Genomic DNA, 26,502 nt, shown 5'->3' with positions numbered 1-26,502 from the left:
ACTTTTACTTTTTTTAAATGACAACTAATTTGAGACATCAAAAAAATAAAACAGCAAGTGATGTAATAATTGGCATCCTTTGTTTGTACCTATCAGTAAGAGAATGATTCTAATTGTCCGTTATATTTTGGCTCACCCCATATCTTTTGAAGAAAACATAGACAATATCTCCTCGTAAGTCCACAAAACAAAATCTCCTCATACATGATATATTTCTTTAAGAAAGCTCTTAGTACTGTGTGTGTGTGTGAAACACTTGGCTCCTTACACATGTTAGTAGGAACCTCCATTTCAGTAATGTTATGGCATAATTAGATTATATTAAATTGGATTAACTGATTTTCGATCTCGATCCAAGTTTAAATGAGTCAAATTTTTTTTTTTTGGATTTATTTTTTAATATTATAAAAACACATGTCACATTAATATAATGATACATCAACCCTAACGAAAAGGTTTTTACTTATATTTAAGGAGATAATTATATATAATATTTGATCAGCGGTTCAAACTACATTCATATGTGACCAAAAATCTCTCTTGCAAATTAGTACGGATCTTAATACAAATGGATCCCAGTTCTTTCTAAACTATTGGGTTTGGGGACCCTGATCGTTTGGGGTTGGGTGGAGCCCTAGACATTTGATTGGGAAAATTAAATTATTTTGGCTACTAAGGGTATTATGGTGATTATGATGTAACCCTAGTGTCAAGGCTACATGTTTCATTGTTGGCTACATAGTCATCTGTGAGAGGGCTTGTAATCGTATATCACTATATTCCTCCATTTTTTTTTATAATAGTGAAACCATTGTGAGCTGTTGACTTGTGATGCCCTGAACCCCATGATCCATTGCATTATCGACAATGACCTGAAATCCCGACCCGATACCAAGTTTGAAATGTAGAAGTAATAGCAAGCAAAAGACATCACTAGAGATGAAAACTATCTGTAAGGCAACAATAGAACCACGATGAGAGTCAACAAGACTTAAACCCAATACTATTGCGGAAACTAAGGACAAAAAGGTCATAACATACACGAATGAGGAAGCAAAGGTCAAAACAGTCATTATGAAGAATTAGGAGTAAAATGGTCGTTATGACATCATACTATAGGTGAATAGGTCTATCCTAGTATTGCGGATCAATATTAGACCTGAATACCAGATACAAACGCCTAAAAACAATATTGAGATGAAATGACAAAAATGTTGAGATTATATGTCCTACAAGTCAATTAATTAATATTAATTCGATATTTTATTTATAAATATGATATTCATACATTGGGCTTTACATATATTTGCATGAGATGCATTATTGTCCTCAAGTTACATTATAGGTGATTTAAGTGTATAAATGAGATTTACACATAGGAGATTTGGGCTCACCGATTTCTTGCACCTTGGCATTGTTCACAGTCAGTGATAAAAGTTGGGCACTTTTATCTGTAAGACTGTAACATACTTCACCTTTATAAGATAGGATGGTTTGTCTCGACCATTAGGGTAGTTGACTCTAAGGCAATGTGTTAGTGTGCTTGGAGTACACTGAACTAAATCACCATAAGATCACACCATACAAATTACTGTTATTATTTTGGTGTGATTCTTATCTACTAAATATATTAAGCTCTAAATCCTGAAAGGTTTAGTGGATTCAAGTTTCAGTGTTGGTCACTTTGACTTACCAACATGTGAGATCTTTTAAGGTCAATACTTTGTATCTTGGGTGGCTAATATTGGAGTTCTGGGAACACAAATGCTCAACATGGAATCCACACTATTTATAAGAGTTAGAATATCCCCTTGATGCAATTTAATAAGTTTGATGCAATTTAATAAATTTGATCACTGGAACCTGGCAGGGCATTTTAGTAAAATGTTTACTAAATTATTTATTTAGAAAAATATTTATTTTGAAAATTCTTTTATAAAAGAAATTCAGTGATCATAAGGATTAAATTGGTTACTCAAGGAATATAAGAAGGAAGCATGCCTTAGGTGGGACAGTATTTATTTTCCTAGGGGCTACTTATGGATATTCGGTAGTGGAGGGACTTGTATATAGTTATTTAGTATAAAAGGGCCTTGTTGTAATTTCTGAATCCTATAGTACAATTACAATATTATTGTGGTATTTATTGTAATTAATTAGATAGGATGGAGTTATCATAACTCTATCCTATCTAATTAGATAGTATCTCTATCTAATTGAAGCTAGGATAAGAATCCCTTTTGATCCTCATCTCTAGCCCTATCTAAATACACAATATATCTCTCAAGTTGAGATTCGGTAATTGAGATACAATCTTATAGAATACAGAATAAGGAGGGATATAAAGGTGAACGTTAACTGGTGTTCAAGGTCAAAGGAGGACCAATTTATTCTCGTAGTAGATTAATCGTCTAAAGGTATAAGTTTCCTTTACCGTATCAGAGCCAGGTTTCGATCCTGGGACCTGTGGGTTATGGGTCCACCATGTTTCCGCTGTGCCTTTAATTGGTATCAGAGCCACCCATGTGATTTTTATTAAATCATAGTAATGATTTGATTTTTTTGATAAAAGTTAATGTTTGATTATTTTTATTCAAGATCATGGAATTAATTTTGATAGCATGAATAAATTGATGTGTTATATTAATCTAGACCCCATCTGATTATTGTGTACCAAAGGTTTGTATTGGGTCAGTGCGTTGAGCAGCCGTTGGTAGCAAAAAAAGACTACCCAGTGGAAATTATCTTTTTGTTATTATTATTATTAGTGTAAAACAGTCCATTAGATGGGCTTCATTGTTATCTATTAATAATTTAATACAAAGGTTGTACCCTTTTCATGGTGATTCACACACACACACATAAATATGTATATATGTGTGTGGGACGCACTGGCTAGACAAAGGCTATATATAAAACAGTGTTATGTATGCAGTCCATATAAATTATTTTTTATAATGATGGGGTTCGTATGAGATCACTGTGTATAAATGATAAACAAGTTCCGTGGGCCACAACGAATTATTTATTTTTGATAGGAGTTTATCACTGTTTCATCGGTTTGGAGCTTGAGATAATATCGAGGGAAAATTATATTTTGGTGACCAAAATTAAACATAATTGTTATATAGTGATCTTAAAGTCAAGAAAAGGTGAATAGTGACCAATCTTGAAACTTAATTGATATTAAGTGATCATTTAAGGATAATTTGGTCAAAACACTTAAAAATTTAATAAATATTTTAAAAATAAATTTTAGATGACAAAATTGCTATTCAATATAAATAATAAGTCATTAAATTCATCCTCCTACTCTCTCTCTCTCTTTTTAATCCAACGTTTTTTTTTTTTTCCTTTTTAGTTTATAATTTACCAATTTAAAAAATTAAGATTTTTTTACCAACATTATCTTTTTTTCACCCTTTATCTATTTTTCAAGACTCTCAACCATCTAATATTTTCCTTTTTAGTTTACAATTTACCAATTTAAAAAATTAAAATTTCTTTATCAACATTATCTCTTTTTCATCCTTTATTTATTTTTTAAGACTCTCCAACATGAACGCCATTTACAGTGGCAAATCATACTTTTAAAACACCCTTTAACGGTTAGTAAAATTATGAAATTAATCAACAATAGTCATTATTTCTTAAATTATAACTAAGTAGTATTAAAAATTCCTAAAAATTACAATCTTATATCTTAAGAAAGATCTCTCAGACAAATCAACTCGTAAAGTATAATAATTATACCTTGAAAATAATGAATAAGAAGAAAATTTACAATTTTCTCGTCATGTCTCTTAGAATCTTGAAGAAAATGATGTATAATATTCATCATCAGTTCTTTCCCATCTTGATCTTCTCTTCAGAGACTCACCCTAATAATCTGTCGTCTTTTTGTTAGTCAATTTAAGTAATTGTTTATTTAGGTTAATGTAAACGGTAAATTTGTCTGCTTACATAATAATATATTATAAGAAGGCTATTTAGGTAATAAACCATCAAATGGTCACTTAATATCAATTAAGTTTCAAAATTGGTCAATATTCACCTTTTCTTGACTTTAAGGTCACTATATAGCAATTATGTTTAATTTTGGTCACCAAAATATAATTTTCCCTAATATCTATGGTATAAAAATTATTTGAATTTTTATAAACATATAAATATAATATATATATATATATATATATATATATATATATATTTGATTTGTTTACTGAAATTAACAACCATGAGATGGGTTTTCAGTTAAGAAGAATTGATGAATAAATGTTTACTGAAATTAACAACCATGAGATGGGTTTTCAGTTAAGAAGAATTGATGAATATAATATATATATATATATATATATTTAGCAATATATTTCTTTGATTGGTTAACCCATAAGATGGGAATCCTAACAGTGTATAATTAAAAGTTTTTATTTTTTACTTTTATTGTATCCAGCGGCTGCACATGGCTAGTACCAACACCCATGAGATTGGGTGTTAGTAAAGAAAATCCATTAATTACTAGATTTATGTTCCTTTTATAAAATATATGAGATTTTGATTTTCTAATTATGACCTTCCAGCAAAGGACTTTCTATTTGAGGATTGTCCATGTATATATGGTTTAGTGATGGTCAGTAACACCCATGTGATGGGTGTAATGCAACAATATATAATTAAAATATTACCAGAATAAAATTGTTTTTTGACCATAGTTGGTAGTGTCCAGGGATTTCTCTGGTTATTAGTCTGTAATTGATTAGATATATAGTATTAAATATATAAGGTAATTAGAAGTTTGATTGCCTTTTCCATATATTCATGTGATGAATACTGGAATAAAAAGGCAATGTTTGATTACCTTTTGTGAGTAAAACATGATGTATTTCCATATATTCATGTGATGAATACTGGAATAAAAAGGAAATGTTTGATTACCTTTTGTGTTACCCAATTTTGTGTAACTTCAACTACTAATTTATAATAATATATATTCATATTGCTTACACTGGTGAATAAAAAAAATAATAATAATAAAATGGATGTTTGTACTCCCAGCCACTGTAACCGGGTGATGCCCATGTGATGGGTATAATCAAAAGGAATTATTTTGATTACCTTACACTGGTGACCAGTAGATGCCCATGTGATGGGTATGATGAAATGTAATATTTTGATTATTTTTAAGTTCAAAATCGGTATTTTATTTCCTTACTAATGATATTGAAGTTTGGTCTTCATTTTAAATTACATATTGGATGATTGTTGCGGCTGCACAATGCAGCTACTGACATCATTGTTATATATATATATATATATATATATATATATATAAAAGAGGGTATCCACTGGTTCATGCATGACTTGCATGTGGTAAACCAAAAGTGATTAGATTACTTTTGGTTTTGACACAAATGTGACGTGTACATATTATATGTATGTCTATGATCATGTATTTGTACATGTTTAGCGATCTATGCATGTGATGTGTAGAAGTTACTTTTATGTTATCACTGTTTAAATTGTTTGACATGTAGCAAGTGTAATCTGTTTACCAATTGAATTTATATATATTGTTAAATGCATATGTTTATATAAATGGAATATCAAAGCTTGATTACAGGTGCAGCTAAATAATTAATCTCTCTCGTGGCTCCGTTGAGTTTTAATTTATTATTTAATTGCATGTGATGTAATTAAATAATTAGAGGCGGCGTTTTTAAAGGGCTGACCCAATAAAGGTTGGTTTTCCCTAGTCGAATAAGTTTATTTTATTTTATCTTATTTAGAATTTTTGTAAACCCTAAATTGGATATAGGACAAAGACTTGTGCTATATTTATTAAATTTAGGATTGAAATTCTTGAAGAGTTCAAAAAAGGATTCAAACAAAATAAGAGTTCAAGGCTTCCAATGAAGGAATTTGGAAGCACAAGGTGATCATGAGATGATATTTAACCGGCCATGAGAGGGGTTTAGCACTATTTATGGTGCAACATGATTTTTATTTGCATGTTTATATTCATGTGATGGTTATATGCTTAAATTATGAATTGCTCTAGTAGTGTTTTAGTTAATTTTAAACTAAATAAAATTGAAATTTTTTTTATTGGGGTTGTTTTGGGAAAATTAGCACTTTCCAAAATCTTTTCAAAAATTTAATTTTCTGAAAATTAAATATTTTATTTTAATTAAATTTTGTGGAAAGTGTAAGATTATCTCATAGTTAAGCTCAAGAATTTGAGCTAAGTTGACCCAAATGGATTAGGTTCATTGAGCCTAAAAGAAATTGTAAAATAGATTCCAATATTATTTAGATTAAAATTAATATTGTAATATGATGATATTATGCATAAGATGTATGGAATTTAAAAACTCTCTAATTTCAAAAGTTAAGTGGGAGCGGGATTTAATCTTAAATTCTACAGCTTTCCATTGTCGATCTATTGTAAGGTGGAACAAGTACCTCACCACCAATCTTGGGTGCTCCTCTGGAGGGTATTTGTTTCACTGGTTACTAGATATAGATCTCGCATAATAGAACTAACGGCAGGTGGATGGGAACGATTACCATTAGAAGACAGACTTCATTCAATTGCACTGCTTCTAGACAACGGTATGCACTTGACTAAGTGGGAGTACGCTCCACCTCAGGGGGTATTTTCACTTAGAGGCCAAGGATAAATCGGTTGCCATATTTCATTTGGCATGAGATGCCTAGACAGTAGGATATGGTGGAAATTGTTTCCGTCTAATCAAGGTAGTGACATGATCTCTTGGTAGTGGCATGTTCTTATTGCCCCCCTAAGAGAAACGAGTGAATACCTACATGGATTATGATTACCGATGTTTTCATTACATCAGTGGTTTAAAGAGGCCCACTGAGAGACTATATGTAATACCTCTAGTTTTAAAAAAGATAGTCCTGGCATTTGTAATTATGTATTTAGTTGCTTGAATTACATGAATTATTTGTTTTATTTGAATTGTTTGAATTGTTGGATTTATTTGCATTATTTGATTATTTGATTTAATTGTTTTAGTTAATTTAATTTCATTGTTTGATTTAATTAGAATAAATTGTTTTATTAAATTTTAATTTTATTTTTCCTTTATGGGAATTTACTTGTGGAGTAAGTAGATTAAATCTGTATCAGTTATAAGGTGTTTAATTAATGACGGGTATAGTGTTACACAGTAGGGTTCTCTAAGAAGTTACGATTATATAGCCGATGTATAGTATAACTTAGGTGGTTTGTGGGCCGACTAAGATTTACATTAGGGCTCTGGCTCTAATTGTACAAGGATTAGGGTTTAAGTGTTAAGCCTATAAATATGTTGTCATGTAGATTTAGGGTTTTGGGAAAAACAAAGGAAAAACAGAGAGTTAGTTCATAAAACGGAGGGTTGAGAACAAAGGCATCTTAGGAGCTGTCAAGGAGAAAAACAGAGAGGACCAAGGAAGGGTTGTGGTGGATTAAACCAAAACCATAAGGGGCTTGAAGATGGTCAGTAGTTACCGGAAATTAGAAAGACGGCGACAAAGTTTTGAGACCAAAACTACAGACAATTCTTTTCTTTCTCTTTCTCTTTAGCTCATGTTCTGTGCACCTAGATAGTCTCTAGGGTTTAATTAATCAATAACTGGAAGTTACATGTTTAATATATGGTATATGGATGATCTGTTTGTTTTGAAATCCAATCTGTTACAGTTCATGCATGTTTTATTTCAGTTTTCTGTTCTTTAAGCATGTTGTTTCTGTTATAACTTTAGTCTCTGTAATTGATTTCAACTTCTATAAACAAACCATGGGAAAGTTACTAGGGTGTTATAAGACTCTTAAGATGAGTTTTAGAAATCAACAGAGTGGTAGGAATGGTTCGGAGATAGGGTTGCAAATGAGCCGAGCCGAGCCGAGCTTTAGGCTGTTCGGGCTCGGCTCGTTTATTTATGGGATCAGCTCGGGCTCGGGCTCGGCTCGTGACGAGCTCAAAAATTTGAGCTCAGGCTCGGGCTCGTCTTGATTTTAAAAGCTCGGGCTCAGCTCGAGCTCGGCTCGTTTAACAAAAAAAAAAATTAAATATAAAATTCAAAATTAATTAGTATTCTACAGGCCACAATACCTTTTTCCATTGCTTTATCAATTATCACATAAGCAAAAAGAAAAAGGGCAAAAAAAAAAAAAAAAAGGTGCAGTAGTGCAAGCTTTTATGTTTCAAGAACAAATTAAGGGTTAATTTCGAAAAAAGAAAAAAGGACAAAATTGAGCATGAGTGCATTATGCATTTTCTATGAAAATACAACACATCAAAAAGTTATAAATTCCCATGATAATAATATCTATAGAACCACTGAAACATTGCATATATTAAGTAGAAAAAGAAATCACAAAGGAAAATAAGTTGGAGATAAATTAATTTAGCTACCTATGGCCATTGAGCATTAGTCTTCATAAATTTAGAGGAAGCAGAAGAAAAGGCTAAACAAAATTGTCTACAACTGCCTAAAGAATGTTTTGAGGTTGTCCAGATCCATGGAATTAAAGTGAAAATAAAGTTTTGCCAAAAAATTGCAGTACCTAATTGATGGCGAGGACAAAGGATGGCCAACGATGATGACGAGGATGGAGGGACAGCGGCACAGACGACGGCGGGAAACGGACGACGTCCATGGCGAAGACAGAGGACCGCGGCCGACGATAATGATGACAGACGATGCATTCAGATCTGAGAGAGAGAGTTATAGCGATTGAGTTGATTAGAGAGAGACAGAGAGGTAGTTGTGTAGATGGAAGGGTTGTCGTCGCCGGTGGAGTTGATTCGTAACTCGTGAGTGAGTGATAGAGAGAGAGAGACTGACGATGTTGTGGAGAAGAGGTAGATCTGAATAATGGGATGTAGTTTTAGGGTTTTTTGATATCTTACAAAATCAATGGATGAGATGGGCTCTAATTTAATGGGTGAGACAAAATCTTATTTGGGCTATGGATCTATGTTGGATTTTCTTTGGGCTAATGAGTTATAATTCTTGGGCCATATTAATGAAAAATATGAGCTGGTCCAAACTTAAAAATAATATGGACTAAACATTTTAAATGTACAATAAAAACAAATGGGCCTGATATATATAGAATGGGCCTGATATATGTAACGAGCCTGATACGAGCTTTGTTCACGAGCCCTAACGAGCCTTAATGAGCCCATGTTCACGAGCCGATGCGAGCCGAGCCCAACGTTGCTCAGGCTCGGCTCGTTTAGTAAACGGGCCTAGAAATTGGGCTCAAGCTCGGCTCGTTTACTTAATGAACGAGCCCGAGCCGAGCCCTTAACGAGCCGAGCCCGAGCTGTTCATGAACAGCTCGGTTCATTTGCAGCCCTATTCGGAGATGGAGCAGATGGGCTAAAGCGAAGCAGGAACGGACTGAAGCTCTCATAGGGGGAGAGAGCCGGCTTTATGGAGGGAGGAACTGGCTCCCCCATGAGTAGAGCCTACTCTAGAGGAAGTAGAGCAGGCTCTACCTCTAAAAGAGGCGGCTCTAGGCTCACAAGAGCCTACTCTTAAAAAATTAGAGCAGGCTCCCTTCAATTTATACATTCTATTATTGTTTTTACGAACTACTTGCTACTGTTTGGGCACTTGGGGTTCTTGAACAGTTTTAGGACTTTAATGGGGGTTTCAATAATTAATTTAGGATGTAATCAAGGTCTTGGATTGCATAAAATACCCTCTTTGTATTAATGGAATTAACAGTGCACTATTTAACAACTTGCACGCGGTTAACTGCTGGAAGGAAGTTAAATTGTCTAATTTTAATTTGACAATTTAAAGTGCTATAATATGATTCTAAATTAAATTTTAGATGTATAAGAGAGTCTTTTAATTAACAAATAGGACTTGTAGCATAGTTTATGGCTTGGTGCTAAAACAATAAAACAGTATACAAGGATGCAACCTAGTATGCTATTGATGGATAAAAGGAACTGAATTGCTAGAATTAAGTTTAGCAATTTCTTGGACAATATTATGATTTTAAAACTTATTTATATGCATGATAGAGTTGTTGATTTATTAAAACTAATCTATTCATGCTCTGGATGCTAGTTGTTGAATTGTTAAACAATACATGGTTTAACTCTTGGATTTAAATTGCTGAACCTTTAAATATCTTTCTGCAATTATTTGGATATTGGTTTTGGACTGTAAATTGCTAAACGATTATATATATGTTGTGATTTACATGGATATAGAGGATTCTATGCACCGGTATGGGACGGTGACATACTAGGAATGGTTTAGCTCAAAACGCCTAAACCTAACCTAATGGATTAAAGAAATGGATTGAAGAATATTAAATCCTAATTGTGACTAAGTCAGATCAACAACGACTAAGTTGAATGGCTTCCTGGATTAATTGGTTTGTAGTTAAGTCATATCAACTGAATAAGTTGAGTAACTAACTGGTTTGTGTATTGTGTGTCAGCTCAATGAACTATTGAATGATATACTCTGTTGGACGGATTTTAAATATATGGTTATGATACCACGAGATGAGCTTGAGTCTCGGACCGTTGGTTAGGGTGCGTATATGCAGTGGATGCGTAGTTGGCTATAGTAGTTTGAGGTGTACCCTGTTAGGTCTAGGTACTCATGTCCACCCTTGGGTGCGTATTCGCATGTTGCCTTCTATTCAGGTTGAGACCCCTACTGTAGTCCAGTGAATGTCTTTAGTGTGGATATATATATGTATGGACTAGATAGATTTTATGAGGTATCTACGGTGTATCTGCGTATCGGGTCACTGTATGGATTGCAGTTAGATTAGAACTTGCTCGTGAGCCTGACCCACTCTTCTATTATTCTTTTAAGGTGCAGGATGGTTCTAGCCTTAGAGCTTGATCGTGCTTGTTGAGGACAGTCTCACATTCATCTGTTTACGTAGGACTTCTCTCGATGATTCTAGCTTAAATTATTTTCAGTTTTCAGTTCAGTTGGGATATTATTTAGGGGTCCACTAGTTGGATTCCCGAGTTGTGCTCTTGGAGATTTTGGAAGATTTGAGTATTATTATTATTATTGTTTGGAGGATTTTATATTTCTTTTGGTTTCTTTATTTAAATTCTTAAATTTCTATTCTGTGTTCGTTTTAAAATACTTTAATTATTTGATATTCCCTCGGGTTTGGGCCTGGGCCTGATCAACCCGTGTCTCGGATCCAAGGAGTATCACACTATATGAAAACTAAAGTTTAATTTTTGTTTTAGAATGTATGCACTTTTATTTATGCATGAATGTTTATATTTCAGATGTCGAATGTTTTCAGTCCACTTGCTACTATACTTAAGGACAACAAATTAACCGAGTCAAACTATGTTGACTGGAAGAGAAATCTTCACATTGTTCTTATTGCACAGGAGTACAAATTTGTGCTCACTCAAGAGTGCCCTCCTATGCCTGGCCCTGATGACAGCTAGAAGTTAAAAAAAATGTATGAGAATTGGCAAAAGGCTGATGAAATGGCCAAGTGCTATATTTTAGCTTCAATGTCAAATGTTTTACAACATCAGCATCAGTCTTTTGTCAATGCTCATGACATTTTGTTGAACCTTAAGGAAATGTTTGGGGAACAAAGTAGAGCGGCACGACAAGTCGCAATGAAACAGATTATGAACGCTCGTATGCCCAAAGGAACTCCAGTTGGCGAACACCTTTTTAAAATGATTTCTTATTTCAATGAACTGGCAGACATAGATGGTGAGACCCAGGTTGATATAATTTTGCAATCATTGCCAGAGTCATTCAATCTATTCAAACTAAATTATTCTATGAATAGTATGGCTTATTCTTTATCAGAATTGATGAATGCTCTGCAAGCTGCAGAAGGTATTTTTAAGGGTCAAGGGAGTGTTCATACAGTGGAAAATGGTTCTTCTTCTCATGGAAAGCCGAAAGGCAAGAACCATAATAAGAAGCAAGGTTCCACTGTCCCCAAAAAGGTTGATACTAGTGGTGGAATTGTCGAGGCTAAGGGAAAGGCTAAAATCAAAGGAAATTGTTTCCATTGTGGTAAAGAAGGACACTGGAAAACGAATTGTCGGGTGTATCTAGCAAAGAAGCACTCTGAAGGTATGCTTCAGTCACTCATTATTCAGACATGATATGTGGTTGGATCTACGGATACCTAGTTTTTAGATTCTAGAGCTACTAACCATGTTTGCAATTTATTGTAGGAGTTCCAGGAAACCAGAAGACTGAGTGAAGGGAAGATATCTATCTTCATCTTGCTTCACAAGCAAGGGTAGTGGCAATATCAGTAGGAGTAGTTATTTTGAAATAAATGATAGGAGTTTATTATTAAATATTGTCTTTATGTACTAAAGAGTAGAAGATATTTGATTTCTATTTCAGTTTTTTCAAAATCTAGGTTTTCAATATTTTTAATTTAGAAGTTTTAATAAATAAAAATAAAAGGTTTATTTATTCTGGTATATTGAGGGATAGTCTTTATTTAATTACTCTTATACCTCACTCCTTATATGATACTGAAATAATTGAGACATCAGAAACTACGAGTCCAGAATCTCTTATTATATCGAAACCTTAACGTAGTGGGAGGGTTATCAGGCCATATGATAGGTTAATGCTCTTGGGAAAGTCTAATGAGGTGATCCCAGAAGAGCAAGATCCCTCTATACTTATGAAAAGGTTACAAATGATTGTGACACAAAACATTCGGTTTGTTTAGAATCTGAATGGGGTTTGTGTATATAAGAAGAGTGATGAAAGCGTGGTGGTGTTTTAAAGAAATAGTTCAGTATGGGGATATTGTTGTCACTAAGATTGCATCTGCAAATAACCTTGCAGATCCTTTCACTAAGACTTTACCAACTAGGGTTTTTGAGTCTCATATTGAAGGGATGGGTGTTAGATGTAATGGTAATTGGCTTTGAGTGCAAGTGGGAGATTGTTGGGATTATATGCCCTACAAGTCAATTAATTAATATTAATTCGATATTTTATTTATAAATATGATATCATACATTAGGCTTTACATATATTTGCATGAGATGCATTATTGTGCTCAAGTTGCATTATATGTGACTTAAGTGTGTAAATGAGATTTACATGCAGGAGATTTGGGCTCACCGGTTTCTTGCACCTTGGCATTGTTCACAGTCAGTGATAAAAGTTGGGTACTTTTATCTGTAAGACTGTAACACACTTTACCTCTATAAGATAGGATGGTTTGAATCGACCATTAGGGTAGTTGACTCTAAGGCAGTATGTTAGTGTGCTTGGAGTACACTGAACTGGATCATCATAAGATCACACCATACAAATTACTGTTATTATTTTGGTGTGATTCTTATCTACTAAATACATTAAGCTTTAAATCCTGAAAGGTTTAGTGGACTCAAGTTTCAGTATTGGTCACTTTGACTTACCAACATGTGAGATCTTTTAAGATTAATATCATGGTATCTTGGGTGGCTGATGTTGGAGCTCTGGGAACACAAATGCTCAGCATGGAATCCATACTCTTTATAAGAGTTAGAATATCCCCTTGATGCAATTTAATAAGTTTGATCACTGGAACCTGGTCAGGGCATTTTAGTAAAATGTTTACTAAATTATTTATTTAGAAAAATATTTATTTTAAAAATTCTTTTATAAAAGAAATTCAGTGATCATAAGGATTAAATTGGTTACTCAAGGAATATAAGAAGTAAGCATGCCTTAGGTGGGACAATATTTATTTTCCTATGGGCTACTTATGGATATTCAGTAGTGGAGGGACTTATATATAGTTATTTAGTATAAAAGGGCCTTGTTGTAATTTCTAAATCCTAGAGTACAATTACAATATTATTGTGGTGTTTATTGTAATTAATTAGATATGATAGAGTTATGAGATAACTCTATCTCTATCTAATTGAAGCTAGGATAAGAATCCATTTTGATCATTATCTCTAGCCCTATCTAAATACACGATATATCTCTCAGGTTGAGATTTGGTAATTGAGATACAATTTTACAGAATATAGAATAACGAGAGTGAGGGATATAGGGTTTCCACAAACCTGTGTAGTCCAAGGATATAGAGGTGAAGGTTAACTGGTGTTCAAGGTTAAAGGAGAACCAATTTATTCTTGTAGTGTTAACGATTAATCAATCATCCAAAGGTATAAGTTTCCTTTACCATATTAATTGATTTGATGAAATATCATGTGGATATGTTCCTGAAAATTTATTAAATGCTTCCGTTGTGCCTTCAAAAAATGTGCCTTAAAAGGACCTAGGAGCGCTCCAAAAGCACTGTGCGAGCGCTCGCACAGTCAGGAGTGTGGTTCGAAAGCGAGATCTCAAAAATTACCCCCTAGATCCCTACCAACACTGCTATGCCCATGGGGCAAGTCTTATATAATTAAGTAGTATTATAACTTAAGAGAAAATAAGTAAATAAGACTTACTAAGGTAACAATGTTCTATAATATTGGAATTATTTTTCTTATTCTCATTGGTTTATGTTGTATATATATAAATAAACATATAAAAAAATGATATCATAATAATAAGAGATTACTTACTACCCTTATTATTACATGAAATGTTATTACCTTTAACTCTATCCAACCCGCACACCCCCTTCGATTCCTCACTATCGTCCTCTTTCGACTTTGATCTCACATTGGATCAATTGTGGGAATGGTGGTGGTTGCGGGGGTGGGAGTGGAGGTTGTGGCGCTACATATTGTGGTGGTTGAGGCTAAATTTCTGTCAACCACCATGGCTATGGGGGGTTAATTTGTAAGAATACACGGTGGTGGTGATTTTTGGGTGGTAAAGATGGTGGTTATTTGCTGCAATACACAGAGTAGCGCTGGTGGGGTGGGGATGCTATGGTGGTTGTGGAGGTGAGAATGGTGGTTATGACAGAATCCATGTCTCGGCGGAATGCATGGCGCCATCATTGTTAATGAGTAGTTACTGATTGTTAATGGGAAATTCAACTTTGAGATGAAAAAAAAAATATAAAATATACTAATGTTATGTTTTGGGATACCGAATTCGTGTTTTGGATTTAAAGTTGAAATAAGTTTAGTTCAAAATAAAATGAGAGTAAAGTGTGAATTAAGTTCAGTTCAAAATAACATGAGAGTAGAGTCTGATTGAAATTATACAAATATGGGGTCTGCTTGTAGTATTGACAAACTACAGGGGTCTAAATGAATTTAACCCTAAAAAGAAAATCCACTCGCACTGGATTGGGCTCTAGATTATTTTATCCACGGCTGTGCCATCTAGTAGTACCGTACCAACATTGCTTTATACAAAATTCCCTCACGGTCCCCGACCTCTAAACCGATGAGATGAAGTTTTGGTTCCAAGAACATGGAGGAGGAGCTCCTCAATAACATCTATGGCGATACTGAGCCGTTTCCCGCCGCCTTCGACTATGGCTTTGGTGGTGGGTGTCTCCGCCGCCGAGGTTGGAATGCATGGCTTTTGAAGGAATAGGTATGGTTTTGTGTTCAATTTCTCGATATAATTTGTAGCTAATTACCGTTGCTGGAGGTCAAACTTTTGATGACATATATGGAATGCCAATTATTGTAACGCACAGTTCCATATGTAGAAAGCATACTCAAATTACAGAATTTATTTCTCTGTTCATTTGTAATTTTGTGATTAAAGCTGCTAGCCGCGGCTTCTGTTCGGTCAATTTAAGATTCCCAATTGGTGATTAATTCTTTTCATTTTATTAATATGTTACATGGTAACATTGAAACATACTTGTATACTTTCAATACTTGCTTATATGGTGCTTTCATCCCATAGATAAATAGTTGTATTGTGATTGACCCTATACAAGGTCTAGGACTGTTTATATGCTTATTCAATGGTTTAAGATTGCTAACAATGCATGATTTTGGACATGCAAGCAGTAATTTGGTGATTTTGCTACCCCCCCCCCCCCCCCCCCCCCCCCCCCCCCCCCTCCCTTTTCTCAATTTCTTTTGCTTGTCATGCTGTTAAACTGGTGGTGGTGGTTGATTTTTTTTACAATCAATTTCTCTGCATTTTGGTGGTCATTAATTAATATCATAAAAAACATCATAGTGCTGACCTGCAGTTCCATCATGACTTCATTCATTTTAGAATTGTATTTATTTATAATCAATTGTCAATTACTCAATTGTTTCTGAAAGGGGAAACAATGAACTGCAGGCAGACCAGACTAAGGAGACATTTAAGCAGGTACGGTACTCTCTTTTGGACAATTTGTGATGCTTCAGAGGTTTAAGCAGGTACGGTACTCTCTGTTGGTCAATTTGTGTTACTTCATTCTCCATACATTGAATTTTCTATGATAAAATTAAGAATTGATTTTCATTTTTTTTCCGGTTTTTTTTTTTTTTTTTTTTTTTTTTTTTTCTCCCACCTAATGTTAACTGTCCATTTCTAATTATTTTACACGGATCATGACGATGCCCATTTAAACTAGCACTTTATGTGACAGCAGAAGGGTGCATTCCTAGCTTAATTTATTGTGTTTCCTTATTGCGAGTACATTTTACATGTAATTGGGAGGGTTTGTAATTAATGGATTGATAAATTTTCTAACTATATGCAAGCTTGGTTAAGAAAATTGAACAACTATTGCTCTCACTAAATGGATATGATGGCTCCATTTTTATTATGTAATCAAAGGATTCTTCGGAGGAAAATAACTTATGCTTGTTGATCGTAGATGTGTGCATGAATAAACCTAGAAAAATTAGTTTGTTATGTCTATAATGATTATAGTTATCGGGTTTGGATTTTCTTACAGTTTAATAATGTTTAAACCACTATTCACCCCCCATTGTATTGTAAAATTCATTGTAGTACATCATATTGATTGCATTGCTTGCAGATAGTTTTCCAAATGGTCAATATACTAATGAAATAAAAGGAATAATTCAAAGTTCTTCATTTTGGATGCACTTATTTCCTTGCACAAATTACTTGGTACTCTGTAGTTATTGTTATTGGTGACTTTACATAGATATATTGGTTTATTGATAATAAAGTAAAAATTGCCTCATTGCAATATAAATATGTTATCTCTATGTTTTTTATTGTCTTTGGTATGTTCTGGGTCTTTCCAGAAACCACGATTGATATGTTAGAGGCTTGGAAAGGGTGTATACTAGAAAGCTGAGTTAGAGATGCTTGGAGGGCCACTCCCCTTTGTATTTGGCGGGGGTTTGTAGTGCGAGAGGAATAGGAGATCTTTTGAGGGAGAGGAGTCTCCCATTTGGTCACTTAAATACAATATTTTATCTTCTTTATTCTTTTGGGTAAATGGGCGGGATTGTACCTCTATGGAACATCTTTTGGATTTTGTGAATAGTTTAAGGTTATAGTCAGGGGCGGAGCCAGAAAGTTAAGGTGGGAGGGGCAGGGGTGAAGTGAGGATTTGAACTATGTAACAAAAATAAAGCAAATTTATTGTAATATAATTTTTTTTTTTTAAAAATACTAGTCATAGTATATATACCTTGAGAAAATTAAAAAATGAGAAAAATACAACTTAGACCAAAAAAAATAAAAATGATGTTAGAAAGAAAATTATGGAGAAGAAACGTAAAGAAATAAGCATTGTTAGAAAATCAATTTTCCTTATTGTTTCAGTTTTTTAAAAATCTAATTTTTCGAAGAAGAAAATTAAGTACTTTGATTCCACTTGGGAAGGATATACATAGATAAAAGATTAGAAAAACATAATGATTTTTAACTCAAAAAAATTATTTTAAATTCAACAAGATTATTATTGAGTTATTAACCAAGATACAAATAGTTATAAAATTTGTTAGGGTTAAGTGCAAAAAACCCACTCGTTATATACAAAAAGTGCAAGAAACATACCTATTAGATAATAAGTGCATATAAATCCCTATATTTTCAAACTTTGGAGCAAATTGCCCCCTATTTGTTAATTTTGACCAATTTTTATACAAAAATCCTAAAATGCCCTTGTTACTAATGTCAGCAAAAAAAATATAATTAAATATGCCACAGGCCTCAATTTACTCTCTCTCTTTGTAATATATATATATCACCTTCATCCCTCTCCCTAATTCTCCACCTACTGCCGCCACCTCCCCCACCACTTCAACCACCACCACGAACATAATCCCATGAACACAACCGAACCCTCCACCACCCACTGCCCATTGTTACTCCTTTGAGACATCTTTGTGGTGAGTTTGGCCACGACCTTTGCTATCCTCTGTTAAACCTTCTTGATTCCATATATTATGCAAATATAAAGGGAAAGCTCCGGGAAAGCATCTACAAAAATCACTGTATCCATTCAAAATTTATAATTAACATATCTCATTTTCCTTCCAAACAAACACTTTCTTAACACAAATTCATCCACCAATGGTTTCTTTCCTTCATATTCATCTATTCTGTTTACTCATCTTCATATTCTTCTTCTTCCCTCACATATTTTCATCTAGACACTTCAGCTCTCAAGTATCTTACCCAAGAAACATTCTTCCAAGCTCACTGACTCTCTGAAGCTCAAATTACTGGCATTAGTTCAAATATCTGATATGGGTTTAGTTGAATTTAGTTGAATTGCTTGTTATTATTCTCAATTTTTTGCTTTAAATTTTGTACTTTGCATCATCGATATATATTGACGGCAACTCTCATCTCCATTTCGTTATCATCAATACACCACCACCCACCTCGCTACCTCCATTGCCGCCACCGTCACACCATCACCACTACTTTTATCTAACACCCAAATAGGGCCAAATACCCATCAAAATCAATCAATCGATCAACACACTAAAAGAAAGAAATTGCGAACCAAGAAGCTGCGATTGTGAACAGAAATTGAGATATGGAGGTTAATTGTGGACATGGCGGAATCTGGGGTGGTCGTGAAGGATATGGTGGTGGTGAGAGATGAGATTGAATAGAAATTATGTTGGTCATGGGGGTTACAGTGATGGCTATGGCTGTAATTGTGAAATTGAGGTCTAGGAAAGCTCTGTAACAATGGCGTAGTACTCGATTTTGGTGGTTGAGGCATCCAAAGGTGATGAAGCCACCAGATGGAGTTGCAATTGCGAACCAAGAAGCTGCGATTGCGAACGGAAAGTGAGAACCTAGGTCAACCAACGGGCGGCGATGGAGTGGCGATTGAATATATGGTAGAAGGATGCATGGGATGATGTAGAAGGAGCAACAAAGAAGATGCGGTGGTCACGATTTTGAGGCTGGTGGAGGCGGTGGTTGGCGTTTCTGATGGTGGCAGTGAAGGAGACGGTTGACAGTGGTCGTTCTGTATAAAGAGAAGTAAAAGATAAAATGGGGGACACACACACACACACACACACACACACACTGTACACAATTATTTTTTATATACTTTATCAATTTTTTTATATTATTTTATTGTAAGGCTACATTAGTCCATTCATAGTTGAATTTGCTCAAAGTCCTTATGTGCACAAATTAAAAAATGCAAGGGTGTTTATTGAACAATATGGGGTTAATTGCACATTTTGCATATAATAGAAAGTCTCACCATACTTTAGTTTATCTTGTTTCCAAATATTCCTAGGACTTACCAATAAATATTTTTGTATAAATTTAGATATTTTTCCTGTAAATACTATTTTACAAAAATGTTTGACAAAAAATGCTTCATGCATTTTTACTAAACATGAGGGAATATTAGTTATTTTATTCCTTTTTTTCTCTATTTAATTAATATTATAGATATTGTACTTGTTTATATAAATAAAATAACAATGTGTTGCGATAACGACTATAATAATTATTTACAAAAAAAATAAAAATAGAAATGACTATAATAATAATGAGCTTAAATTTTTCTTTCATAATATTTGAGCTTTTAGAAGTATAGTTAAAAGAGTTGCAAGTTGAAATTTTTTTAAATTTGAAGGAGACACAAAGTAAATTTATTTTCAAACTCTTTATTTTGGGTCAATATATGTGTTTTTTTTAAAAATTGGGAAAAAAACTTGGATGGTCAATATATGTGTTAAAAATATTGGGGGGCCAATTAAATTTTTTAATAGATTTAGGGACAAAATTTAGAAATTAATTAATATTTAGGGATAGTAAAAAAAAAAATTAAAAAGTTTTGGGGAATCATGGCCCCCCCCCCCCCCCCCCCAAACAACCACAGCTCCGCCCCTGGTTATAATGCTGCTGTGTTTGGCTTCTGTTTTCTTTGGGAGCGCTCCCCTTTTGGGCGCCTTTTATGAAATCTTTACTTATCAAAAAAAAAAAAAAACAAAAAAAAATTTACTTCTGTGCAGCACGTGTTAATCCACTGTAGTTTTACTTAGAATCTATTTGAGTATGGATTATGTTTATAACCCTCAATTTTTTGGGAGTCAAGAATGTCACTTCATGTTTTTTGTTTGTTCCCTGATTTAAGGCAAGGGACAATAGGAAGTTTAGTTGCATGATGCCAAAGTTGTCTTTAGTTCTATTTATTTATTTATTTTATCTTTCATTTTTTTTTACACTTCGTTTTTATACTGTCTTTCCTTCTTGATGGTTACAAGCCAGGTTCAATTGCTTCACTGTTGTTTTAGACAAATAAGACACCTTATGAACTTTGGTTTAATAAAAAGCTAATCTTAATTTTCTAAGAACCTATGGTAGTACATATTATATATTAGGAGATAGAGAAAATGCTTCTTGGGGTTTTCGTTGTGATGTTGGTGGTCAGGTGGGTATTATGGAAGATGAGTTTTGGGGTTTCTTGTGTGCTACACTTGGTTTTTATACTGTCTTTCCTTCTTGATGGTTACAAGCCAGGTTCAACTGCTTCACTGTTGTTTTACACAAATAAGACACCTTATGAACTTTGGTTTAATAAAAAAGCTAATCTTAATTTTCTAAGAACCCATGGTAATATATATTATATATTAGGAGATAGAGAAAATGCTTCTTGGGGCTTTCGTTGTGATGTTGTTGGTGGTCAGGTGGGTATTATGGAAGATGAGTTTTGGGGTTTCTTGTGTGCTACTGGAAGATGAGTTTTGGGGTTGCATGGCAATGTTGAGGTTACGGAACTGGCGTCAAGGCATTGTTTTGACTCGGACCCACAGAATTCTGGCTACTATATATTGCTATCAAATAAATGTCCATTCTAATGTTGGTAAATGGGAATAAAACTAGAATAGATATATTTTGTTTCCTTCTCACGCGAGCCCACATCCTTGCTTCTCTATCTACCTCTAATTACTCCAGTGTACTTTGATTGATACATCATAAAGACATTAGAAGATTGCGTAATTTTATTAGTTTGCATTAGATTTGAAAAATCTCCATAGCCTAGAGGATACATTATTATGCCAAAAATCATTTAAGATTTTGTTGATTCATGTACAACAATGACTCTTTCAGTGTTGGATATATCAGTACAAGTTCAAAAACCTAGAGTTATTTATGAAGAATAAGATGGCAGCTCAAATATAGGTTTTGTAATCAATGATGTGGTTGTGGAACATTCTTCTACTGCCTGGGTAGCATGGGATTCTTTTTCCTGTGATTATAATGAGGGGGACCTTGGCCTACAGAACATCCTTGTACAATGCTCAAGGCTGAGTAGAAGGAGCAACTTTTAATATATTATGTGTCCAAATGATAGATTGTTACGAATCTATTTGAATATGGGTTATGTTTATAGTCCCTCAAGTTCATGGATGGGAGTCAAGACTCAAGAGCATGGCTAGATATTTTTGGTTTGTCCCCTGCTTTGAGGTACAGTCTAGATTCCTAACAATTCCGGACAATAGGAGGTTTAGTTGCATGGTTCCAAAAATTATCCCCATTTCTACTTTTGTTCATATTCTTCTACTCAATTTTCTTTTACGCCTCCTAAAATACTTCCAGTAGAAGACATTCAATTATTTGTGGGGAATTTTTATGTGAATAAGTTTGTTTTTTAAAAAAAAAAAAAAAATTAATTTTTTGTCTTTTAACTCAGTTCTACTCAACATTACAGACATATAATCCCAACAACTTCGAATAGGATTAAACAAATTGTCTCCGTTTATCTATAGATAATGAATCACATGGGAGAGAGCTGCCCAACTCAAGTATTGAACTCAACAAAGCTTTTTCTCCAACTACTTTGAGAACACCTCACATTATTTAGTAACTGCTAGTGATGAAAACTATTTTCTTTTTTCAATCTTTCGATCATCTAAACTTCTCTCTCTGGTCACCTAGATCATATTTTCTTGATTTAGGATAGAGTAATGCTATTAAGGGAGGCTCTCTTGGGTGTATTGACGAGCTCTCCTTTTACGCAATTAGATTAGGAAAGTTTAGAGATATGTACCAGGTGAAAAAGCGGACTTTTAAGGAGATCGAAAATGGCATTTCCTTAAAAATAGAAAAAAAGAAAAAAAGGAAACACAGAACCAATAACGCGAATTTTCTCTCCTCTCTGTGTCTCTTGATCTCTCGCTCCCCTGGCTCTCCAAATCTATGCATGGGGAATATGTACGACTCATCTTTGGGATATTGCGCGATTTTTTATTCATGATGGCAGATTCAGGTCTTTTTTGTCTCTAACCTCTATTTTCAAATCTGTTCATTTATTTATTTTTTAATACATTGAGGTGGTGCAAATTGGAGCAGATCTTCTGGGGTTATAGTTTCAAATCAACCAAAAGATAAAAAGAATAGTAGTATCAGAAAAATAAGAGGATTAAATGTTTGGATAAAAATAAAAATGTAAAAGGTTATTGACAGAAAGGGATTAAGAGGAAAACAATAAAACAATAGTGATTTTATTTTATTTTATATATATATATATATATATATATATATATATATATATATATTTTCACACAACAAGAAGAAAAATTACTGTGATTAGAGTTTAGTCTTGGGATTTACCAAAAACAATAATAAATGGAAATTTCATGAACTTGGATCTTAGAAGATTGTCTAGCTAAAGATATAGTGGTTCAGGAAAAATTGAGATTTTTTATATGTTACACATGGAGAGATTTTTTTATTTATTTTTATCATTGCAAAGGCGCAAAGGCCAAGCCATCATTAGCGGTACAGAGACAAAAGCCAAGCTAGAAAATACATATAAATCTTAAAGCAAAACAAGAAAAATGAAGAATAGGCTCCAGATTTGTAAAGAACAAGAGTCAAAGCTCTGCAACGAAAACTATCAAGGGGGGAAATGCAACAACAGAAGTGATCCAAAGGTCTAGTTATCATTAAAGCAACAGTTTTAAAGTAACATTCACAAGGCGCTCTTACAAAGGGAAGACCCCCAAAATCCAGCACAAGATCAAATCAAGGAGAAAAAGATAAGATCAAGTTGGAAACAACCAAAACCGAAATACATTGGACAGTTAGTTGGAGAGAAAACAGATCCACTCATGTTAGCCGAAAACAAGCAACATGAGCAGATCTAGCTTAACAAAAACAAAAACGGTGTTACAAAATACATACAGACCTAACTTATTGAAACATGCTGAATTTATTGCAGCCATAGGAGATAGAACATCACCTCCCCACTCCGGAGCAGGGAGAAAAACGGAGGGGAGGAGAGGGTCTGGTTTAGAGGAGAAAGCTTTATTCTTGTTCAACGGATTTTTGAGTTGGGAACTCCATATTCTTAATTAGGTCCTCAATCAAACATCCCAGATAAATGTAGGATGACCCACCCTCCATCATGGCTTCTCTGCTTTTTTCTTTCATCTCATTCACCTTCTTCCTAATTTCCTCGTCGATCGTCATAACTTTTCTTATCCCAGTCTCTATCTCCTCTGCCATCAAAGGCTCTGGGTAGATATCCGTCATCATATCTTTCCTATAGTCCATCTTGATCTCCACTGCTAACCCCAACTCTCTCACCATTTCAAAAGCATTCATTTGCTGCTCTGCGTACAGAGGCCATGCTGCCATGGGCACTCCACACCATACGCTCTCCAATGTAGAATTCCACCCGCAATGTGACACAAACCCTCCCACCGCTGGGTGTGACAGCACTGCCACTTGTGGCGCCCAACCAATCACTTTTCCCATCCCTGCCATCCGTTCCAAGAATCCCTCAGGCAGGACTTCTTGCGGATCCTCATATTCTTTTGGAATCTCGACCTTTCCCTTTGGTTTAGGCTGACGCAGGGCCCACAAGAAACGGTAGCCACTGCACTCTAGTGCGTCCGCAATCTCTTTCACCTGTTCCTTACTGAAGCTTCCCAAACTCCCGAAGCACAAGAACACCACCGACGATGGTGGCTGATCGTCAAGCCAGCTCATGATAGCATCGGATTGGTGGCTCCTCTCACCACTCTTGAGGTTGAGTATAGGTCCCACCGGGTAGACTGGCGGGGTCTTACCATCTGATAGGGACTTCACTGCATGGGATTCTAGCTCCATGAACGTGTTGACCGCGATGCCCTTAGTCTGTCTGAACCGTCGGGCAATTTCTATGTACAGGCTGTACACATCTGGGTTTTCCACCCCAGTTGGCAAGACCTTAGCGGGAACAGAATTCGTAAAACTTGGAACGGACAACTCAGTATCCAAGTCCTTGAACTGAGTAATGTCTATGTTTTGGTCATCGTGGATGGACTGGAGATGAAACACGAGGCCAAGATAACCAGCACTTGATGTGAAGTAGACGTAGGATGGGACCCCCAACTCATCAGCTACATCGATCATGCCGGTGCAGAGCATGTCAACAACAAATCCAGCAAGTCTATTATTGGTTTGGATTCCGGCAGCAACATCTCTCACTGGAGTCTTGTTGTTTTCTACAAGGGTGTTCATGAATTGTATCCCGGGCTTGCTTTTTGATTCTTCGAAAGGAAGTTCCACAAAACGTATGCGAGAGTTCGCGTCTTCAGACATTGATGGCTTGCGCACCTTCATTACGATTACTGTAATGAAGAGCCGTTCGTCGCGGCGGATGAGGAGGTTGGCCATCTCCACTGCCGATTCTATGTGACCGACTGGGGGTGCAGGGATGAAGACCAGCTCTGCTACTTTCTTCATTTTTTACTACTACAATGCGGATATGGTTGGGAAGACTTTGTACTTAGATTTATGGTTGATATTTGCTTTCTAGTAATTGCAGTGTGTATATATAGACCAGTCAGACCATTAAGTGTATGAAAGTGATGAAATGGCTTTGCTGGCGGAAACAGACAGCTTCTCAAGTTTCCACAACGACCATCTAAATATATTATATATCTCATTATATATTTAACATAAAGTAATATAATCCAATCTAGTCCACATCTACCAAACCTAGACCATTGACTAAGGCACAGGCGCACAATGTTTAATCTCAAAGGCACTTTTGACTTTAGTGGCGACAGGACAAAGGCACGTTTGATTTTATTGGCTCGTGAATCAAAACTTGTCATGGAAATTGTAAAAAAAGTTCAATAAAATTGATGTATTTACGGTATGATTAATCAAGACGATGTCATAATCTTTACATTTATACAATATTAATATTGCTTGAAAATTTTAAATTAAGCATGTGAGGGTTAATTAGTTAAAATATATATATATATATATATTTGAGGAAAATATATAGTAGTTGGTAGAAATTTGAAAGATAAGTTCTTGAGATTTTACTGTCGAATCGTACTCTTAACTCTTAACTTAAATAATGTGTGTATTGTTGCGAGATTGATACACATATTTTAAGAGAAAAAAATTTATATACGTGTGACGGGATCTTGAAGGAATGGCATAATTTTTTTTTGAAAATTTTTAAATGTTGGTGTTAATTTTCTATTAACAATCTAACTGGCATCCTTTGTTTGGGACCTACCCGTAAAAGAGATTCTATTTTGTCCGCTTTATTTTGGCACAACCCCAAGTCTTTGAAGAAAATATATAAAATATCACAAGTCCACCAAGCGGTTTATGAACATAATATGGGCTGGGGTTTCTTGAAGGCCCAAAAAGTCCTTCCAAGTTTGAAAAAAAAATTGTTACTTTTGGTGACATATATAAAGGACTTTTTTGAAAAACCAATGGTCAGAAGTTCATTGATAAGTAAGAAAATGTAAATTTATTATTTTATTAATTTACCCATATACTTTTTATAAATTGACAAAATTATCTTATATTCTTTCTTGGTCACTCTTACATCAACACCTTCCACTCCCATTGCCACTGCCAATGATAAGGGCACAAAACTTATTATTTTATGTACTCAATATATATTAGGGTTAAGTATATAAAAAAACTCCCTAAACTATTGGCCTTTTACAAATAGCTCATTTGAACTAAAATCGTCCACCTGAATTATTGATTTGTTATAATTAAAGATAAATTTATTATAAAAGATTATTTTATCCTTTCTCATTAAAATTTTCATTTCTTATTAATTTATTTTTATTTTCTTTTTTCTTATGTAAATATTAATTATACTATTTTCTAAATATTATACTATTTATCTTATGTAAA

The 26,502-nt window shown here is 34.3% G+C and overlaps 1 protein-coding gene and 1 long non-coding RNA gene across 2 annotated transcripts; one reads left to right on the top strand and one right to left on the bottom strand.

The window, feature by feature from the left end:
- Window positions 1-15,297: 15,297 nt before the first annotated feature.
- LOC132300376 (uncharacterized) lies at window positions 15,298-22,890 on the top strand. Its single transcript, XR_009480408.1, has 2 exons — window positions 15,298-15,513; window positions 16,225-22,890. It is a non-coding gene; the product is annotated as an uncharacterized LOC132300376 (long non-coding RNA).
- A 373-nt stretch (window positions 22,891-23,263) lies between these two features.
- Window positions 23,264-25,188, bottom strand: LOC132300374 (anthocyanidin 3-O-glucosyltransferase 2-like). Its single transcript, XM_059797412.1, has one exon. It carries the CDS (start codon window positions 25,069-25,071, stop codon window positions 23,647-23,649), a length of 1,425 nt encoding a protein of 474 aa, XP_059653395.1. The 5' UTR covers window positions 25,072-25,188; the 3' UTR covers window positions 23,264-23,646.
- Between the last annotated feature and the right edge of the window lie 1,314 nt (window positions 25,189-26,502).

The sequence above is a fragment of the Cornus florida genome, unplaced genomic scaffold (genome assembly GCF_030987335.1).
Source record: "Cornus florida cultivar Cherokee Brave unplaced genomic scaffold, ASM3098733v1 CherokeeBrave_3.0.0_Hap2_Chr03, whole genome shotgun sequence".
In the NCBI taxonomy this organism is placed as follows: domain Eukaryota; kingdom Viridiplantae; phylum Streptophyta; class Magnoliopsida; order Cornales; family Cornaceae; genus Cornus; species Cornus florida.
This window is presented reverse-complemented; position numbering and strand designations above follow the sequence as displayed.